At 42.3% G+C, this 22,064-nt stretch overlaps 2 protein-coding genes across 2 annotated transcripts; both read right to left on the reverse strand.

The window, feature by feature from the left end:
- Positions 1 to 2,139: 2,139 nt before the first annotated feature.
- rbm15 (RNA binding motif protein 15) lies at positions 2,140 to 6,905 on the reverse strand. The gene has a single exon (XM_047577948.1). The coding sequence runs from the start codon at positions 6,732 to 6,734 to the stop codon at positions 4,179 to 4,181; it is 2,556 nt and encodes an 851-aa protein (XP_047433904.1). The 5' UTR covers positions 6,735 to 6,905; the 3' UTR covers positions 2,140 to 4,178.
- Positions 6,906 to 9,554: 2,649 nt separating this feature from the next.
- alx3 (ALX homeobox 3) lies at positions 9,555 to 20,125 on the reverse strand. Its single transcript, XM_047577996.1, has 7 exons — positions 19,886 to 20,125; positions 18,804 to 19,076; positions 16,769 to 16,976; positions 14,663 to 14,981; positions 10,800 to 11,074; positions 10,537 to 10,662; positions 9,555 to 10,286 (listed from the first exon to the last, which is right to left on the reverse strand). The coding sequence occupies exons 3-7, from the start codon at positions 16,913 to 16,915 to the stop codon at positions 9,939 to 9,941; spliced, it is 1,215 nt and encodes a 404-aa protein (XP_047433952.1). The 5' UTR covers positions 16,916 to 16,976; positions 18,804 to 19,076; positions 19,886 to 20,125; the 3' UTR covers positions 9,555 to 9,938.
- Positions 20,126 to 22,064: the final 1,939 nt, after the last annotated feature.

Raw genomic sequence — 22,064 nt, forward strand, 5'->3', positions numbered from 1 at the left:
AGACAGCGAAAATAAACTCAAAGGTATTAGAAGGGAAGTACCAATTTTGCAGAAGGCCTCATTTTACATTCAGTTTTACTCTATTCTGTTTAGTCATGGATTAACTGTACAATCTTTTAGTATTTCAGGAAAGGTGGGGCAAGGTTTAATTAATTATATATCAAGTGTTGCCTCAACGTTTGATACTACATTAGAAATAAGTTATTTATTTCGGATTATTAACCAGAATCTACAATCAAGTAATAGGTAACAACTACAAGTGGAAATGTGGAGCAATGTAAGCACAATAGATGTTTAACTAGAACAGTATTGGTAATTAAACGTACCTAAAAAAAATGTACTGTACTTGAGTAAATGAAAAGTAAATTGTATTATCCACCAATGCTAGAAACTGGTTTTCACTTGTGGAATCTATAATTCAGTAGTTGTCTCATAATCTATACTGACTTTCAGTGTCAACAGATTTCATCAGTCATAAAAACGTTTCTGCTAAAACTGTGGAAGCAACTCTTGATATTGTGTATGTAATTTGGTTCATGTCTGCAGTAGTCTCTTATTGTAGAAGCTCGTTTTGCATCAGTTTAGCTGCGAGTATAAATAAAAGTCTGCAGGGTTATATTATCAGAAAAAAAAATGTATATTAGGATTAGAAAATGTTACATTTTTTTTTTTTAAAGATAATTTATCAGTTTGTTTAGTTGTTGAGTCAAAGGATCATTATAAGGTGTGTTACTGTGGGCTGAAAATATTCTTATTATTTTTGACTAGTATTTGGGATTTATGTCAATTATCATTAAATTATCAGTGGAAATAACTTAAATAATGATAATACTAACTCCTGGCTTGAAACCAGAGCATCTGACATTGGGAACATGTGGTGTTGACACTTCATACTCACCGCTACTGCCCCGTGCCACCGATACAGAGCTGGCAGGCAGCACTTGTTCACCTTACTCACCATCGTTGACGTTTCTATACAGTGTGCAGTCATGCAGTGACAACAGCTCTGTCCTGGGTGTCAGGTGGTTGGCTGAGAGAGAGACAGAGACAGGAAAGCAGGTGCTCCGTGGTCCTCCAGATGGCAATGTTTCTCTAGTGGAGCGACGGGTCCGTCTCAGCACAGAACACAGCATTTGTTTTCACGCTACCGCAGCTAAAATGGATGGCTGGAGGAAATGGAAAACTCTCTTTCCTGCGTAAAGTGGCCTTAAACTTATGAACTGGCAAAACGCACAGGCCTCCTAGAAGAAGTTGGGCGTTGGCGTCCTGCAGCGTGGATTCCTCCCAAGCGATGGCGAAAAGGTTAAACAATTTGGCCCGTTCGTATCTCATTTCCATGCTGCAGCAGACCTCAGAGCAAACACTGCAGCAAACGCATTTCTTCACTCGTCTCCTCGGAGAGGGTTCAATCAGAGGAGAGCACAAAGACGGGAGCCAATAATATTCCTCCTAGCTGAGGTCTGGACCGATCCTCTTCCCTGATACAAAAAAAAAATTAAGTCAAATTAAATCATAACTGGGCAAAGCATAGTAAAGACAAACGGGCCCAGTGGTTCAGCTTGGCCTCTGCAGTGAGACAGCTTGAACTGCGGATGCTATGGAAATTTCACAGCGTGTCAGCCACAATCTCCTGAGTGGAGTGTGTGACGGCCGGCGATGAGCCTCCTTCGACTCCTATTCAGAACCAGGAACAATGCGCGTGAAACCATCAGAGTAAAGACGGCGGCAGACGGCAGGACGGCGGCGTGTGGTGCTGTTTCGCTCCGGCCCCCTCGCTGTATGCACCTGCCTCTGCTTCTCAATGCAAACTGGACTCTGACACAAAGAGCAGCAGGGGAGGGGCTCCTTCGATCCCGATCAGGTGTTGTGCATGCCAACGGGAACAGTTGAGGACATAAGGAGGGGATCGTGAAGGAGGAAGTAATTTATGACGGGCAACTTAAGGGCACAGAACCCGGCCTGCAAGCAAACGGGGATCCTCACACGAAAACAGGGGTCTCTCTTCACTCGTGCTAAAACAAACTGCAAATCGTCTCCCCCTCTCGTGTGCGGCGGCAAACAAAATTTCAAGTGACAACTCCTTTTCGAAACACAATAAGGCAGCTCGTTTCTTCAATTCACTTCCATCGAAGAAACAGGTTTCCCTTCAAATGAACAATTTATTGATAATCGGTCACATTGAGCGCCCAAACGCACTTGCAGGTACGTGAACAGCTTCGCATGGGCTCTACGGATTTTCCTTTCCCATGACATCAAAGTGTACATTGCTCAATTTTTCCCATTTAAAACAGAAGTCATCACAGGTGCAGATGGGCTACACAACTTAAAAGCTGCCTCATCAGCGAGGACTCACAAACACTAGGGTGGACCTTCTCCGCGGAGGCCGTCAGCTCCGCGCTCCTCAGCAGTCCAGAGTCGCAGCGGGCGTGTGACGTTCACACGCACGACAGTTTCCCCCACATGTGAATGTTTCCAATACATATGACAAACATATCATGGCAGAACAAAAGAGGGTAAGTAGGCCTGGGGAACACGCTGGCAAGCGAAATACTGTCAAATTTAGACCTCGATCATTTAAATTAACCAGAAACTTGCACAGGCCTACTTACTGAACAAACAGCAGGGTTGTTGCTTTGTACCAGCATTTTTACCGATTTTTCCTATTATTACTGGAGGATCTACTGGCTTCAGGTAAGTAAATGAAGCAGACTTGCAGTTAACACAAAATCCTCTAAGCTCTTCGTACATTACTACTGTAGGTTTTTTTTATAATCTACATTGCACAACCATGTCTAAGATAGGGATGCACAAAAATAAAATATTAAGTAAAAAATATGAAAAAAAAAAAAAAGGGTGTTAGTATTTTTGTTTTACTATGCTATGCATATTGTGTTATGACGGGCTGTTCCCTGGGCAAAAAATAAAATTCACATCTATTAGTATTTAGCATTCCACACAGAGTTGACATGACAATTTAGTCTCTCTCCCTCTTCTTTTTTTTTTTTTTCCTCAAAACCAGTGGACACACACTCAACTGAGTTCATTGTCTATCTTGCAATTTGTCGTTCCATTTCTGAGGAACACAATCAGTCATTAAAAAAAAAAAAAAAACATAAACACACTCAAATCCAAAAAAAAAAAAAAAACATGGCTCCTGGACATAATTTGTCAGTTTTCTGACCTCCTAACACACGACTGTCATGTATGAGTCGCATCTAGACGCGTTCTGACCGGGATGAGCTTCAACAATATGAGAACACATGGCGCAGGTCTGCTTCAGTGTACCACTCTCTCCCTCTACATATATATATGTACATAAGTGTACTGTCAGTTTTGAAGCTACTTAGTCAGGATTGAAACTGTATTTGAGATGGGACAGTGCTCGTCCTAGGGAGAGTGGTGCACTGGAGAGAGCTGACCTTCAAAAATTGTTGTCAACCAAAAGTGTAAACCTTTGCTGGATAGCTTCAACTCAAAATTGACTCCCTCATCTTTGTCTCGATCCACTGAAAGTGATAACAGTCGACATACTATTGCACAGTAACTCAAAGCTTTGAAAATAAAAACAAGTCTTTTGATTCCTCTTGTGACAAAAACACCTTAGCAGGAGTCGGACACAATAACACCACCTGTACAGAGTAAGGAAGTAAAGCACTAAAGCCCAGAAACATACGTGACCTTGTTAAGCTTATGCTTTCTGTTTTTGTTAACACTGCTTGGAAGATGTGGTAGTAATTTGAGGTGTTATTGGGTCTGCGCTCCTTTTTGAATTTCTAACTTCTCGTCTCTTGTAGTGAAACATTTAAAACCTGAAACGCAACATGACTCGTCTGTTCACATAAAGAACTGAACCGGCTTAAACTGTACTCCTCAAAATGCTCCCTGTGTTTAACCATTTTACAGAATTCTGGCTGAACGGCTGCAGGTTTATGACTTTGTGAGCAATTCAAACACCCTTTTCAGATGTAACTTTTAAAAAACACACACCCTTTTAGTTTTGTAGTAGGGCACTGTTTGTCCTTTTAGTGGATTACATGGCAACATACAAAGACTCAAGAACCATACTAGTGTACCCCATGATGCAGAACACACAGCATGCAATAGTTACTGACATACAGCAGGTTTTTTTTTTTTTTTTTTTACACCATTTGAACTTAGTGTATTGTGATTTTTTTTTCTTAAGATGCTCCACGAACGACAATCATGACCAAGTAGTCCTCTTCACTTTTTGCCAGAGCTTTGGCAGAGGAATCCAGGAACTGCTGGGAGAAATCACAAGGAGGGAAAGCGTGAAGAACCCCTGTGTTGTCTTTATCCCTGCTCCCTCCGACGGGCAGGCTGATGACTCCAGCTGCTTGTTTTTGGTTGAGGTAGGACACCAGGTTGCGAAGCGGCCGCTGGGTTGAGGCTGCGGGATCCGACGACGACGCGTCCTCCGTGGCTCCGGGGACCGCCAGCAGGATGGCGTAGCCGCCGGGACCCGCCACCTTGATGCGCCGGGACACCTCGTCGAGCTTGGGCTGGTCCAGGCGGAGACGCTGCGTGATCTTGAGCTCGTTCACCTGCCTCCCTGTTGCGTTGTCAATAAGTAGGTCGCTGGCTACGTTGTGGTCGCCTTCCAGCAGGTGCATGTTTGCTGGGAAATTGCTGTTCTTTAGCAGCAGCATGCCTTGCCAAGCTAAACTGAGCTTTGTGCCATCCGGCTTGGACGGCTGGCCTCCCTTGGAATTACTCTCAGAACGTTCTCTCTTGGTTGCTCCTTTACCACCATCGCCCGCCTTGCGCTTGCGCTCTCCGACTGCTGAAATAGTGCTACTTGGGGGTCCCTTGTCAGAGAGAGTTTGGTTTTTGAGCCTCCGTTCAACCCCTACTCTTTCCAAGCTGCTGTGACGTTCTCGGGCCGGGGAGACTCTCTCGCCCCGCACGGGCCGCTCCGAGTCGCTGAAGCGCCCGCCGTCTCTGCTGCTGCCCCCAGGACTCCCGTCTGGAGAAGCACGTCTGCGCCTTAATGTCCTTTCAGTGCTGTCGGGGGAGTGATCAAGGTGGCGCCCGTCCTCCACCACGCGCCGCTTGCGCGTTGCGGGTTCTCGCCCCTGCAGCTCTCGTTCCAAAGACCACGGCTCCCGAGTCCGTCTGTCACGTTCCAAATGTTCCAGGGGCTCGAAGGGTGAGGCGCGTACCCGCTCACGAATAGCTGGGTTGGGCCACTCGGTTCCAGGGAAGAGATCTCTCTCCCTGAAGTGAAGGGGCGGTGGAGTCCGTTCTCTGACCCTCAGAGGCTCAGGAGTGGCACGGTGGACAAAAGACTCAGCCACCATGTCAAAGGGCGGTATCGGGAGCGGCTGTAGGAACTGCTGCTGGTAACGATGCTCAGTGTCTGCAAAGTCCACTCGTAGTCTCCTCTCTGGGCCTCCAAGTGGAAAGCCCCTCATGTGTGTGCATGCTGCCTGTGCGGCATCCAAGCTTTCATACTGAATGTAGGCCCAAGTGTCCCCCTTTCTGTAGTCAATGGTCCTTATAGTGCCAAAGCGATCAAACTCTCGTGCCAGAGCAGCTAAAGGAACCCAGGGTCCGAGTCCTCCCACCCACAACCGCGTGGTGGGTGTTGCTTTCCCGTAGCCGATCTTTATGGGGTTGCGTCCCACTATTTTGCCAGACATACTGAGCTTAGCGTGATGGGCCATGTCAAGGTTCTCAAATTTCAGAAATCCATATGTGCTGGTTTGCCCCCGCGTGGGTCTCTTAATGTCCACCTCCGTAATGACCCCAAATCTGTCAAAAGCCCTCCTCAGGTCCGCCTCCGTCACAGTTATGTCCAGGTTGCCTAAAAACAACGTCCTGTTGGCTCTTTGGTCGTCCTCTGGAGATATCAAATCCTCTTCGCGAAAAGCTGCACGCTCCGCAATGAAAGCTGGACGCGCCCTGGCTTCAAACAGGGCAAACTCCCTGTCCCGCTCCAGCTCCCTGGGCAAGGGGGGCGGCGGTGGAGGAGGGAGTCGCCCCAAGGCCAGCTGCTGCAGCCGGTAGTCTCTGTATCCGAGCCCGGTGGGCGACAGCGGTCTCTGCAAGTGTCTGTGGCTCTGAGCTGCACCGTACAAGTCCCTCTCCACGGGGGAGCGGCTTCTCCTCCGGTTGATGTAGACCGCCTCTATCTTCAGCGGCCGGTCGTACAGCACGAGCCGCCCCCTCGCGTGCTTAGCGGCTCTCGCGTCCTCCGGCTTCCTGAAATTCACGAAGGCGATCCGCTCGTCGTTGCTGCGGCTTATTTTGACGCTCACGTCCCCGAATTTCTTAAACTCGTGAAAGAGTCCGTCCTCTACGTCTTCGTCGCTCAGCTGGGTGCCGAGGTCGCTGATTTTTAGTGTTTTGTACTCACTCTCGGCGGCGGGCGGCTGGACCCGCTGCTCCCCCCGTGATGCGGTCCTCGGCGAGGCTAAATCCAGCGTCAGGCTCAAGCTGTGGTTTTTACCCACGGAGCTAGCAGCAGCCGACGGACAGCTGTGATTATTCCCAGTCCGGCCGTGACTGTCGAAGTCCCTGTCCCTCTTCTCGCCGAGCAGACTCCTTCTCGTCGAGCCGCCGTCGCCTTTGGTCGAACTATTCCCATTATTACTCCCACTGGAAACGGAGAGAGCCCCCATTTTCTTGCTGGTCGGGTGGCATCCTCCCCTGTCTCTAATGTCGTCCAAGGCCCGGGAGCGTTTTTTAATCGGCGACCGCTCTTTACCTTTCATTTCAGCCCACTCGCAGTCGAGCCCTGGGAGATTTGGCCTTTTTCTAGCTCCGCTTCTTCAAATCGGTGCGGGAAATTATTGAGATGAAAAACGGATTTATTCACTGACCCTGCGGCAAAACAACAACAGTCGCCATTTTGTAAAGATGACCGTGAAGGCCCGCCCCTTCACTCTGATTGGTCGAGAAGTGGGTGGAAAACTTTAAAGCGCGTGTCAATCACCCACTGAGGCGTAACGATAAAAATATAATAAACATGTGTTTTTATTCACATTTTATAATGAACTAAATTGAGTTGATGATATCATTTCAAACACATACTATAAAAACAATGTAATTTAAAGTAGCCACCACAGTTTGTTGTTTGACACCGTCTCACAATACTTTATGAAAACAAAAACGTAATATTTATTTAGAAAAAATTTAATTAATTGCTGAGTCTTCTATTTATTATACTATGAAATGGCACAGCTATTCTTTAATGTCCAGGAGAAAAAAAATCATTTGCTTTTACTGATACCACAAGGTGGCAACATTTGACCAGTATCTCAAAAAGTGCAGCGTCTTATACTAGTCCTTATAAAATGGCATTTTAGGCAGGACCTTATGTGGAAAAAGCATGATGGCACTATGGCAATATGTTTTAACGCATTTAATGTAGTTTAACTGGACGGATTGTTGGTTAATGTGGTCATTTTTGGAATATAATTTGAAAAGAAAAACAGATCAGTGGCCTTTTGTGTTTATTTTCGTTCTATTTTCAAGTCAAACTTTGTCTTAAATCATGTAAAGAAAACATTACACTAGGTTGAGGCTGTGGCATGGACTGTGTAATGAACTCAGTGTGGCATCTGATGTTCCCAAGCGCATTTTTTTCTCTAGAGAAGATGAGCTGCTAAACAAGTTGTGGCAGACAATAGTGAACCCTACTCTACATTTTAATCGTGGTACTGAGCCGGTCACAATGGAGCGCAGCGATTAGCTTAACGTGACACGTCAAATAAGTATCTGTTAGGTCACAATAGCTGCACTTCAAGGCCAAGATAAATCTTCCTGAGATCAAAGCTCGGAGCAGTGGCTAGCAGGCAGTTTTATAGATTCTAGTGAGCATTAAGTCATATGTTTAGTCCATTAATGAGGCTAAGGGTTTAGTAACTTCCAGACTCTAGTGACAGTCTTCACCCAGTGACCCTCATACACAGAGTGATGCTGAGTTAATAACTGCCTCCAGCAATGTCCAGTCTTACAGTAACTCAACATATCTCATTTATTCCTGACAAATCATACAGATCATACTGAGAATAAGGGCTCTGTAGCCTGACATATTGAGTCAATACAGATCAAAGCACAGTGCTGTTATTCTAATGGCAGCCAGATCAAAACGCACGGCCTATTGTACGATGAGATCATTATTTTTAGCCACTTTAAGGCGAATAACCTATACTGCTGTTCTAAAATTGTGAATTACTCTATCTTTACTGCCCTGATAGTGTTCGGTAGTTAACATACCAAAATCACTAAATCACCGACTCTCCTCCTTTGTTTATAGGCAGAGAGATTTGATTAACCTGCTCCCTAAGTGAAAATAAATATTAGAATTAAGCGCTGATCCACCATCTGCTATTCCTTCAGCTTTCCTAAAGATGCCCATCTCCTCAATCCCTTATCCCGACTGACAGGTCTTCTTATCTTCCCCACTTAATCTGGGATTTAATCAGGGTGACTCTATAACTGCAGTAAGGGCTGCCGTCTCCCAAGGCCTGGCTGGAATTTGAAGCTGTGGGTGTGGAAAGTGTTTCTGATGGGTTTGTGCATTCTTCTATTGGAACCACATGTTGGTGGCTCTTGCAAAACTCCGGCACAGACCGAAAGGGAACGGCTGCCGATCTGCCACAGCGTTACTGTCACGCCGAAGCGAGCGAAGGGAACGGAGTGCCAGTGTGCTCCGAAGCCACGCACACTCCTGGGGAGTGAGTTGAGCTTGGGAGGGCTTTGTCAATAAGTGAAAGTCTCTTTTTCTTAGTCGCAGTTTGAAATGTCTGACATAAATATGTTGGTATTTAGTAATTTACACCAGATGGTGGACAACCGTGCAATTCGATGTTTCCTCGACAATGTAATAAATTGTTTGGGGTTAAGCACAAGGAGATTTTCTGAAACAATTATTAGGGCTGCATTCAGAATGAGAAGATATTTCTGTCACATTATTCGTCCACACGTGAATATTTATTTATTAAAACAAGCAGAAAGCAAATGACCTGGATTCAGTGAATATTATTAGCAAATAAAATCTGGGCCATAGTAAGTTTTTTTTTCTTACTAGTAAACTGTAACTCATTACTCACATGGTCAAGTTAACCACTGATGCCAGATGTGAATGTACACATCTGGCCCCCAATGCGCAACCAGCCGTCTGTGGGAGGCTCTCTCTTTATTATCTTCAGTAGTGAAGTGTGGTCACTCGGTTGGCTTTTCGCTAATGAACCTGCCACTCTCCACTGACACATGAAGTGCAACCTGAGGCCTCTTGAAGCAAAGCCAAGTTGGCTGCACATGTACAGTCCCCCCCACCCCACCCCACCCGTTCATTTCCCGCACAGCAGAAATCTTTGTGTTTATGGCGACCACAGCATGTAAAGCATTTTTTGCCTCACGACCACATTGCCAGTTAAATATGCGTTATGCGACCTTTGGTTAGTGCTCTTGGTTATAGTTTGTGAAAAGAAGTCACGTCAGGGCTAAAATGATGCCGAGATTGTTTTTGTGCCATGTTTTTGTCATCGCTTTTTCCTAAAAATACGTTCCTTCTGAATGAGACAACGGATTTACACGGAAGCCTTTATTACAGGTCACACTATAAAGCACAATAGACGTAAAAACAGTGATTAATATGATAATTACATTTTTTACATGCTTAAATAATTGTTCCTCGTCGGTCTCAGCATTGCGATATCAAACTAAAACTGGAAACAAGGAAGTTCTATTAAAACGTTGGGCTTCGTGCAAGACGTTCAAGTTGTCCTTAATGTTTTCATGAAACTCTTATTCCACAATATTCTGACTCCACGCTGGCTTACATAAATGTTAAGAGGAAATATTTGAGTCATATACTGAGACGGATGTGTACATCGGGGACTGCGTATGGGTCAGGAATGTAATATGCTTTGGCTCAGTCAGTGCATGATGTGGAGCTGGCACTGTTGTGGTCATGTCGGCCAGGAGAGGATGCTGCCCGGCTCTTTAGCTTTCATCCGCAGCGCCACCAGGCCCGTCGGCTTGTATTCGGCCTCGGGCCCCTCAATGGAAGTCGACCCAAGGCCTCCGGGGAAACCGTGAAGGGAGTAGAGGCCGTTGATGCCTGGGTGGTGAGGCGGGTGGTGGTGGTGCGGGTGGCCGGGGGACGTGGGCATGCCCATGAAGCCCTGGAGGTTGCTGTGCGGGTGAGGGTATGCGCTCATGCAGGACGAGGGGATGGAGTCGTGTCCGAGGACGCAACCAGCGCCGGAAGCGCCGCCCGCACCTGAAGCCGCACCCGGCCACAAGTTGCCCTGCATCTGGGCGGGGAGAGATTTAAGACAGGACACGTTAGATGGAACAAACAAGAGAACTGGAATTAATTGAAATTCGTCACACTTTGTAAGGAACATTAAATCAAGATGGAGGAAAGAAAAGATCGAGAGCGTTCACTTTTCATGCAAACGTAAACTCTCAGCAGGCTCTATAATGTGTCTATAATGTGACAATAAAGTCTATTCTATTCTATCCCACTGTATTCTATGTCATGTAAGATCTGCAGTGGCCTACCTGGTATGCATCATGGCGAGGGAGAAGAGAAATGTCATATGTAGCAGCAAAGTGGTTGCGAACCTCCTGGATCTTCCCGTAGCGTTCCCGTTTCCTCCACTTAGCTCTACGATTCTGGAACCAAACCTTTTCAATACAAAACATTTTGGAAATTAAAAGAGAAGACAATCAGTCTTGTTTATGTCATAAATTCTCTTTTGCTGATACTCACAGATATTATTATTTTTTTTAAAAAATGGTATAAAATGTGCCTTTTTACTCACCTGAACCCGAGCCTCGGTGAGCTCCGTCCTCAGCGCCAGCTGCTCCCGGGCGTACACGTCGGGGTAGTGCGTCTTCTGAAACACTTTCTCTAGCTCTTCCAGCTGAAACGTGCTGAACGTGGTGCGGTTGCGTCGCTTCTTGTTCTTGCCCGATAAGTCAATGGAGTCGGCGATAGAGTCCCCTTGTAAGACGCTGCTGGGCTCTTTCAGCTTGACGCAACAGTCGGTCCCGATCCCAGGATAGCCCATTGTTTTTGGAGCCCCCTTCTCTCTGACTGAGGCGCGCAGCAACACACGCAGAAAAAGGCAAATTGTTACAAAAACATTCAAACAAATATAAAAGCACGTGCAAACATATTTTAGCAGCAGTTGAACGGTATCAGTGTGTATTTCCGTGTTTTTTAAGATGTCTGTAAAGTGGTCTTTATGATGCCATTTATTAGTCATTTATTCTGATTTATATGTACGACAGTTTGAACATCTGTCGAATGTTATGTGTCACTTTGTTCCAGACAAACAAAGTGAAATAAATCACACGTAATGTGTCAGCACCTCATGATCGTGTAATGAAAAAGTGATTTTTTAAATAATGTTTACATAAAATTAAAACAACAATATTTCTTTCTGAAATATTTGTTCGTGAAATGGCAAAAACATTATGAGGCTTACGGGGTAACGCTGATAAATCCCTATAGTTAACAACACATCTTTTAGAGTAGGAGGATGAGAAAACATATTTCTGTACAGAAAGGCAATGGAGCAAACAACTGAATGCAAACCAGTCAACTACTCACTGCCAGAAAAATGACCTTGTCCTTTTTGAACCAGCAGTTTTTCTGGATACGTTTCTGGCGCACAGTGATCAAATTTTAAGACCAATGCACTGTAATTCTACACATTGTTGCAAAATGAAAATAAACAGAAAGGGGGGGTATCCAGTCAAACATCTTGTTTGTGAAGAATGACTGAAAACCGTGAACTGCTTGTTTCGCGTTTAATTCCCAGATTGAAACTGCCAAACGAGACTGAGCTGAACTGAGAGACGTCTGAGAAAAACAACACACTGAATGAAGCAACTAATTCAGATTTAATTCAATTAGCCCAGACAACCCATATTTAGGCGGTGAATGCTCAAAGAGTTGGCTTAAATTAAAGCCACAGGGCAATGCAAGTAGAAATCGTGATTTAATGGCCATAACATTTTTAGGGTCACCTAAACTTGAAGGGAAACGTTCAACGTAAAAATGTAGACATAATGAACGGGAAAACTACAGCACGGAACGGCGTGGTGATTTTGTGTCTGTGATAGTTTGAATAACTAATACACATTCTGCTCTGTGCATTTAGCAGTGGGGGGAAATCTGAAAGCAGTATTTTCTTTCCCGTTAACAGACCGTGGAAAAGGGCTGCTCCCTCCTGCAGTGTTTGCATGTTGTTGTCCATGTTCATTACGTCTAACCCCGAACTCCAAAACAAAACCACTCTCCATCTATCTACAGGCACTCACTCACCGGGGTCAGCCGAGACACTACTTTGCTATTCTCTTAATTCAATATGGGCCCCAACAGAGAACACTTTTCATTGCAACATTAATTTCCTCATGTCCATTAGATCCGACCTTACACCACATGCTGAAAATATTCTCAGCTGCAAACAGGGACCACAGGACATCGAATAGCTTTTACCTTGTCAAGCACCCACATCCGCTTTGCCTTCACTCTAGTGTAACTGGAGAACTATGTGAAATACAGGAAAAGGCAAATAGGGATGAATTCAAAAGGTATAGGTGGGAAGATCACGCTGTGAACATGGGGATCTGTTCTAACACACCGATATTGCTGCGGTGGCCATTTGAACGACACTTCGCTAGGTCTCTTGCTCCGCACATTTATACAAAACACAACGTCGGCTATTAAAACTCATCTTATTTCTTTAATAGTCAAAGAAGCATTTTCAGTCTCTAATTAGGGACATAAACTTTGGTTTAAGCTTCCTCACAACCTAAAATAAATAAGTGTGCGAGTGTTTTACTTTTAAAAAGAAAAAGGGATGTATTTGACTCGTTAGCATGTTTGTCTCTTTTGAATAATGAGACAAATAATAATGTGCCTGTGTCTGGAATATACAAGTACAAAGTTTTTTTTTAAATTAATCATATATATAGCAAATAAAGTCTCAAATCTATAAAATAAGAACAATAAAATCGAATGTAATAACTGCAACAAACACTGAACTTTTAAAGCTCCTAAACTGAATAAATCCTTAATCTCTAAAATCAAGATTTTTTTACATTCACATCCCCTATTTTGTAAAAAAAATCATCTTAAGGAGTTTAAAATTAGAAATTAGAAATGAATGTAAAATTATCTATTCATACATTATAATTTTTTATTTATTTATATATTTTTTAATAGTGTTAATTCCATTTTACAATTTTAAGAACTGAACTGAACTGTAGAAAAAAAAAAATACTGCGGACAAAAATAAAACTTGAAGATGCTACTCTGGTCAAAGGGTTTGTTTCTGTGTTGGCCTGTCACTACACTTTCCTTTCACTGTAGACAAAACAGGAAGACGTGTTCGCCTTTGAAGGTGCAGGAGCCCAAACTCAATAACAAATGAAGAGCAGCATGAGTAGATACATGTGCACGTTATCTAATTGTGCACACACATGCAAAGCTCCACACACTTCCAGTAACACACAGTAAATTGCTTTTGTTCATGTGTGTGACTGTGTGTGTGTGTGTGTGTGTGCAGGGGTCCTGTATGTGATAAAGAGACAAAGGAAAGAGGAAATCTTACATGCCCTCTATTATGTCAATAAATCTCATAAGAAAATAGTAATAGTAAGTCCACTCTGAAAGAGGACGGCCGATGTGATTATCATAAGTAATTGTGGAAAACAAATCTCTTGAATCTATTGGCTGGTTTTGGCATCAACTTGAATGAAAGTGTTGTATATTATTCTGGACACTGATATCACAAAGACCTTATCAGAGCTGATATCCTCTGCTGCTTTACAGAATCATCAGCACCAATAAACAAAAGGAAAACCCACATAATTTCTTTAGGCTCCAGTTCAACACACACACACCCATTACTTTTCTTCCCAGGATGGACATTTGTAGCCTATTATGTCAGACAGCATCAGAGCACACGCCTGCTTGCACAACTCAAAGTCGTTCCCGTTGTATTTTTTTTTTACATGGAAAGAAAGTCAAACAAATGACAGAGTTTCTAAAAATTAAAAGACAAAAACGCGGCCGAATCTTGGCCGCAAATTAGTCCAGCAGCCTAATGACACACCCAACTTGCTGCCACGCTCACCTTTAACCTTTCTCGCTTTCCATCAAGGAGTGTCAAGTCTAAGAAAACTTGTTGACATTTTTATCACAGCCACACTTTTCAGTAAAATAAATTACATAACTGAAGTTCAACCAACAAAGTCTGAAAAGGGAGTCCACTCTTAAACATTTGGAAAACTCACAAATTTATTTGCGTAACTTGATTTTTTTTTTTTTTTTACTAAATTTAACAAGCCATTGCAAAGGAAAAGTATTAATTTTATGATCTGTGATATTTCTCCACTCACTAATATTTGTGCAACCTATAAGTGCCAATATGTTTCATTTTCGAAATGTTTAAACTTAAAACACCGTTAATGTCACAAATCTCTTCTCTGACTAAATACATTTTGGCGAATTATTTATTAAGATCAGTTTCAATACTTTCAGTTAAGTTATAGTTAAAACACACATAAGAAATATAAGTAATTGTAGAGACCTTCAAGTCCGGGCATTTAGAATCAACTGCGCTTCCTCTCATTTTTTATTCCCATACAAAATAAAGTCTGTTCTACTTACCTTCCGTGTTGTTCTCATAAAACGCCGGTTTGCCGCTTATCGCCGAGCCCTTCTGATCCTGGTTTATACTGTCCAAGAACTTGCTGTGTTTGGACGGCGAGCCGGGCGGGTTCGCCGAGGCAGGGCCGTGCGTAAAGTCCGCCGCAGCATCACCGAACCTGCCCATGGCGGCGGCGTAGAGATCCCCGCGCAGGCTGAGGCGGTGAGGAAGAGGAGGAAGAAGGTGCGGTGGTTTCTGCAGCTCGTCGCAGGGGAGGAAGGAACCGGAGCCGCCGCCGTGCTCCAGTCCCGGAGAGTTTGCAGGCGTCCTCCTGCTGGCCTGCGAAGAGAAAGGCAAACAACTCTCCGTCTCCATCTTACGGGTCCAGCAGGCAGTATAGACAACAGTGACCGGGCGCTGTTAGCGTGGGCGCCTGAGTGAGAGCATTTTTTTCTCTCTCTTCTGTGTTCATGTCAAATGGGTGGGATTTAACAGATCAGAAACAAAGACCCGTGAAACCGGGATTGGGTTGTGTGCGTGTGTGTGTGAGAGAGAGAGAGAGAGAAAGAAAGAGATAGAGAGAGAGAGAGCGAGAGAGAGAGAGGCACTGTGTGTGTGTCTCCAACAGTCTGATATAATCCGCCAAAAATTCAATCACGCCTGGTTTCTGTCCACCAATTAACCATTTAATTCCTATTTCATATATTGTTATGAGCCTAATCGCTAGATCAAGGAGGACAAGAGAAGCAGACGCTCACTGTGCAATTTACGCACAGAAACTTAAAGGATAAAACCAGCATTTACACAAACTGTCTTCCCTACTTACCATTTAATTATTTACACTTAATTAGATTTATCTCGTGTCATTTTGTTTAATTCTAATTCACGTCAGCCTACAATTTATTTTTACATAATAATCGTCGGGCATAATACACGAGCGTGCGTGTACATTTTCTTTTTGTCCAACTGCGGCTTTCTTTCTTTTCGTTCGCTTAGCAGGTCTACACGAACAATCAAGTATTTAATATTTCACATGCCATCCTATTTAATTTCCCCATTCGAGTTTGATGCGTTAATCATACTTTTGATGAACACAGCGTCCTTCTGCCGCTAAACCACAGCAGGAAAGTCACTGACAGCGCATACGTCTGATAATAAGGCAACAATTCGCTGTTGTGTGGCATTTATTTCTAAGCGACAAAAAAATCATGAAATAATAATAATGATAACAATAATAAAATGAATAAATAAGTAAACACAGAATGCGTGATAACATGTTCAAAACAGTGCCGAGGTCTAAATAATAATTTGAGTGATCAATCTTTTTACCTAAAACGCGCAAAAAGCATTAGAAATTGTCTATTTATCAAGAATATAAGACAAACGTTTTCTCTCTTCAATGCGCGTGTTTTTTCTGCGGTTTTGAACTAATGCAGACTAATATATTGGGATTTCATTGACAATGCGACGGCATTTCTGGCAGTTACAGCCTATAGCTCCTATGTAATTTAGCGTCGTTTAAAAAAAAATATTTTTGACGTCATATACAATTCATTTGATTTCATACGAGTCATCAGTGGTTTAAACAATGTGGTTAATTAATAAAACGTCACTACGATCTCGAGAATAGCACATCATCTCAGGAACTTGAATTAGGCCGAAATAAACGTGAATAAAGCTTGAGTGGAATGGAAAATTTATAATTTAGTCACTGTAACAGATGCCTCTGATGCGACTCTTCACTTCGTCGTTTCCTTGTCATTGTCCTCTAAACGATTTACTCTGGTTGTCCTTTAATACATTTTAGAGACCGCAACGGAAAACGGCAAAACAATAGTTATGAAGGTCATAACATTTCCCTGCTTGCGGTGCAACATAGTTTTAATTGCTGTAATATGTCCATCACTGTGGTATTTTAACTGGATGTCATCTGACATTTGTGTTGACAAAAGCCTTTAAATATGAAATAAATAATAATGTCTTAAATGAACTCAAAACTAGAGTTCAATTCAATATTCCTAGAGGCAGAGTTGGACGCAGCATTGAGAAAAGAAAAAAAAAAAAAAAGATCTGTGCACATGTTATCTCTGATCTAGACAAACTTCACCCAAACAAAGTGCACTTACCAGGTTCAGACATGGTGCCATTGGTTTTGGGGACATCTCACCATCTCTCTGGATACCTGAAGCCGCAAACTGCTCAGATGACGGACAAGTGTGTAAACAGGAGATCCATTTAGGCTGAGAGGCCTCGTAAGCCCCATTTGATTCCATGTTGAGCTCTGAAATATCAAAAGTGTCCTCCACCCGCTACACATCCAAGTGGAGAGAAAGGCTGCGCAAAAGAGAAATATGGTATTAAGGCAGCATGTTGACATGCAACTTACATTAGCATCTCAAAAACAAATCAAGAGAAGTTGAGAAACAACTGCTCTTATAAAAATTAACGAGCCAACAAGAAAACACTTAAATAAATAAATGAAAAAAATACTGATGACAGTGTTCTTTAGTGTTGCGATAATAAAAACTAAATTCTTCTATTTACCAAGACACAAATGTCTAGTCATAGACAAAACTTTCCAAATTGCAAAGGCGTAGTGCTTTCCCAGAAAGGAAGAGCCCCTTTAAGTTTAAAATGATTAGTGACCTTAGATATAAGGCATAATGACATTTATGTGTAACATGACTTAGATTAGCATGTGTAGGTCAGTAGAGCGTAAAGGCTAAAAAAAGGCCACGCTGTCATGTTAATCACAACCACAGTGCCACCTTTTACCCTCCCACACACTGAGCGTATACCTCCCCGTAGACTCCAGCCTTGGTGTACTGTAGTCGCAGGCATTTATCAAACTGTCAAGCTAGCCGTCATTAAAAATCTCAAAATTAGAGGGGTGTACACATTCTAAAATGTACACACACTCAAAGACAGACACGTATAGGTTCCTCAAATCTCGTGACAAGCATGTCCTCTGTAGCCTGAGGCAGCAGTGCACTCTTGAATTCGCAAACCCAGCTGAGTAAATGCATTCCAGAAATGTGGGCAAGAGGAAGAACGTCTGTGCTGTGATCTCTGAGTCGCCCCAGGTAACAGTGTTTATATGAATATGGCATCAAGAGTGCGTAAGATGTAGAGGATTGTGGGTATGTTATTTGCTGAGGAACCAAAGTCTCCTATATGTCTGTGTAGACATCTGTATGCCATGGTTTGCTTAATTACACATAAGAAGAGGAGCAGGAGGGGGTCCCTTCATTCATGCGCTGGAAAGTTTCAGAGTAAAATAGAGGCTGAAACTTCAGCCATGTAAAATAAGCACATCATGTGGAATTATGACTAAATCCTACCTCAGTCAGAGACATGTGCATGGTATCTTGGCCCATTTGAAGGGAAAGACGTGGTGGTTAAAAGCAGGAAAATGGCAGAAAATAGCATCAACTCGCTGCCTATACCATGACCAGCTCCGATCCCGGCTCCCCGCGGTCCTAAACCCTTGTCCTCCAAGTCTGTCCTGGGCATGACCCTGCACAGGAAATCAGTTCAGCCTGTCGGGAGTCCCAGGTCCCCCCCTCGTCACTTCCCAGCTCTGGGCACAGACAGCATGGATAAAGGTGACCCTGCACTCTCTCTGTGCACCATGCAGCCCTCGGGCTAAAGAGTCACTTCCACCTCTCCCTCCACTACATCCTTGACGCCTAGAAAGCTGTCAGTCTGCAGGGCACTCTGTGACACCTTACATCCTTTCTCTTACACATATCTATTAATGGCATACATACAGGTTTGCAATATGAACAAGAAATCAGGCATTAATGCTTTTTATGACAAGGACTACTGTTAATATTTAATAATTTGAAAAACTAATCATTCAAAAATACTATAAAAGTATAAGGCTAAGCATAAGATTTGTCACATGGGTCGAGAGTAAACAAAGATCGAACCTCTTCCAGTTTCCAATCGCGATCCCGAAACGGGAGATGGAGAAGTTATTAAGATTGACCATGAATATCAACACAGGCAGCAAGCTAAAGCAAAGTGCAACTCCGTACTTCATATAGGCTGGCTGTCTTTGTCTGCTATCACTGCCTCGGGCCTTTCCTCTCACGTACAGGGTGGTGATTCAACCTGAGGTTTGCATTAGAATAGGAGAAGGATAGCTAATTTAATTACCCGCCATGAATGCACAGAGATGATCCCATATGCAGAGCCAGGGCTCCTCTAAGAGGCCTCCCTCACATCCTCCAGTCCATGTCCAGAAGCTGAAGAGCCAGCTGAGTCCGTGATTGACAGCTGCCGACCCCCGGGGTCAGTCGACTGCAGAGGTGCATTCTGGGAATCTTTAGCTGGTCCGCTGTAGTGATGGGGGTTGAGGTTTTCGAAAGGGAAATGGGAAGTGGGGTTGCTGTCCTCTGTCTGACCTCGTACGAGGCGTCATGGAGCACACTGGAGCGCAGAGTGTTAGCGGCGAGTCAGGATCCACAGTCACAACACACATGAGATGAGCTAATGAAGGGACAAAGATGTACACAGACAAAAACCTCCAAAGACTTTCTGGTATTGTTTTGCTGAGACCTTTCCTGAATGAAAACATTATTTTTCCACAGAGCTTTGCAGGAGTATAAAACACAGAAAAAAGGTCTTCCGTTGTTCTCAAAGATGGTGTCATGCTGAACTACATAATAAAAATCACCCCTGGTGAACTGCAGACAAAATGATCTAAAGGTTTGACAGTGTAAAACAGACTGCACTGACAAGTCCTAAGATAGATTTGATTTATCACAAAAGATTTGGTGTGTTGCGCTGCCGTTTTAGAAACTGGGAGTGCTTCAAATTCAAATTCAAGCTCTGATAAAGATCCCACAACAATAACAGAATAAATAAAATAAATGTGCCTTTTATTAGAATTGGAAATAACCAGTTTTCTATTTCTATTATTTATTTTTTTACTTTTTCCATTTAGTTGGGTTTTATTGTGGCAAAAAATATAGCCACAAAAATTTGCCATGACGAATAAAACAAACTTAATTACACCGAAACGGTCTTGAATATGCCAAAAAAAAAAGTAAAATAGTAATAACAAATTGAAGTTCCTGGTGATGTTAAAACCCAAAAATGAATCTTTAGCTCGTTGTCATCGCAACGGGCTAAATGGCCCGTACAGGTGCTAGCTTAAGTTTTGACATCTTAGCAGTCTAATGCGAGCATTTAACCTCTTTTATATTGGCTACAGATAGGTGAACGGGAAGGCTTACTCGGTACAGTAGCCCAGAGACAGAAATGCAGCGTGTGTGCGGGAACACCGAGTTATGAAAGCTCTGTCTTTCGTGATAAATGCCTCCCTGCTCTTACTGGCTTAATGAAGGACAGACCGGGGCAGCCTCGCTCCTTTTCTCCCAATCTCCAGGAATCCGTAAACATGCACCTTAGCAAAACCATCTGGATGAATCCACTAGGCCCGATACAGAAGACACACGCCAGAGCTAAAAATAAATAATCCTTAAATGTGTTTTAAACAAGAACTTATTGACGGAGCGGCCCTGATAGGCGCTGACGCATGCGTAACGAGGTTTTACTTCCGGTATAACAAATTCAGGTCGCTGTCAACCGTCAACATGCGGAGCTACATATCAAATTTAACTTTAATGGTTAAATAAAACGCCAAATTGGTATACTCTTTATTAAGTCTGGTTTATTTTAGGTATTTTTTTATATTGAAGTCAAAATGTAAACTAACTGACAATCTCAACTACACTGGATTAGAAAAGGTCAGTGAAGGCTATTTCCTTGAGGTGGAAGTGCTTATTTATAGCCTCTGGTATTTGTTTAATTTGACATTTTTGGCAAAGTCTTCTGGAGGTAATTGAGGCGCCTTTTTTCTGTCAAAGCATTAGTAAAAAAAAAAATAAAATAAAATTGTAACAACTCAATTGCAGCACAAATTAGACTATATGGCGACTTTAATGGGGAATAATAGCTGAAATCTGATTGGTGCTACTTTTGTTGTTTCCATAACAACTTCGGCCGTGACCCTGGGTATGAGATTGAATTAGAAGTGGTGATCAGAGATGGACAGCGCGGATTGAAGACCATGGGATTTTCATTATGCAGAACCAGAGGACAGGAACCTCCCCAGGCCTTCTTGTCCTGCAGCCTTGTCCTGAGTGTTTCCAGTGAATGGATGATAGTAGCACTTGTCCTGGATTGTTTCACATCCTGGAACACATGTCTGATGTCAAGCTGTCAGTCAAGAACAACTTTTAAAAATATGTTAAATAATAGAAACAATTGTTATTCATGCAGTTGCATATATTAAGTACATTTTAATTGTGTATATTTGATAACAATATGTTAATTTTGATAACTTGACATGTTGTCTAACAATTGTTTTATCCCTCAAAAACGTTCAAATCCATAGTGTCCTGTGAGGTAATAATAAAAATTTTATACAGACCTATAAAGTTTGTTTAAACTGTGCATAGTACTATTATCTATTCTACAATTTTTGTAACCAGTTGTGAGACTAAGTAATAACAATGACTTATAATTAATTTTTCGTCATGTCTGTTTTATCGTCTTAAATCGCCCTTTTATGTTTTGTTAGCACTTTGTTTCTTTTTTATTGCAATAAAGTGACAATAACTATACATTTTCTGGGATTTTTTGTAAAGCACTTTGTCACTGTATGTTTTAAAAAGTGATATATAAATAAAGTATTACACTCCACAAAAGCACAATGTTGAAACTCTTTTTCAATTACACCAAATTAATTATGTTTAATTATGCAAAGATAAAGATATACTGTCGCTAATGCCTACGTGTTTTTTTTGTTTTGTTTTGTTTTGTTTTTTGTTTTGTTTTGTTTTGTTTTTTTGTTTTTAGTTTTTTTGTTTTTTTTTAATCACGGATTGATAGAACCACGTTTCTTTTCTGATTTTTCACTGCAGCATTGGAAATCCCCAGCAGGTCCTCTCACAGTTTTCTGACAAATAGGCGAGGCTCCTACTGCACTGACTTCGTTTAGAACGAGACAAAAGAATAGATTTTGTGTATGAAGGGGTTTTATGTTTGTTTGTTTTTTTTTCTTTTTCTTTTTTTTTTTGAAAATTCAATAATTGAAAGGTATTTTTTCACAAGAAAAAATACAAATTGTTTTGATAAACTTACGACTTGTCTTGATATGTTTAAAAGCACTAAAAGAGAAATTCAAAGTAGCTTATGTAGGAACCCGTGCTTCCAAACGACATATAAAAATATTCTTATACATTCAGAGAAATATTTTCACAAAAACAGACATCAAATATCTTTGCTTTATAATAAAGACAAGTAGTTTCTTTCTTTCCTTTTTTCTTCCTTCTATCTTTCTTCAAATGTTTAAGTTACACCCAACTTTTAAAGAAACAGCTCTTTACCTTAATTTAATTTTACACTCAG

This window comes from Mugil cephalus, chromosome 1 (assembly GCF_022458985.1).
Source record: "Mugil cephalus isolate CIBA_MC_2020 chromosome 1, CIBA_Mcephalus_1.1, whole genome shotgun sequence".
In the NCBI taxonomy this organism is placed as follows: domain Eukaryota; kingdom Metazoa; phylum Chordata; class Actinopteri; order Mugiliformes; family Mugilidae; genus Mugil; species Mugil cephalus.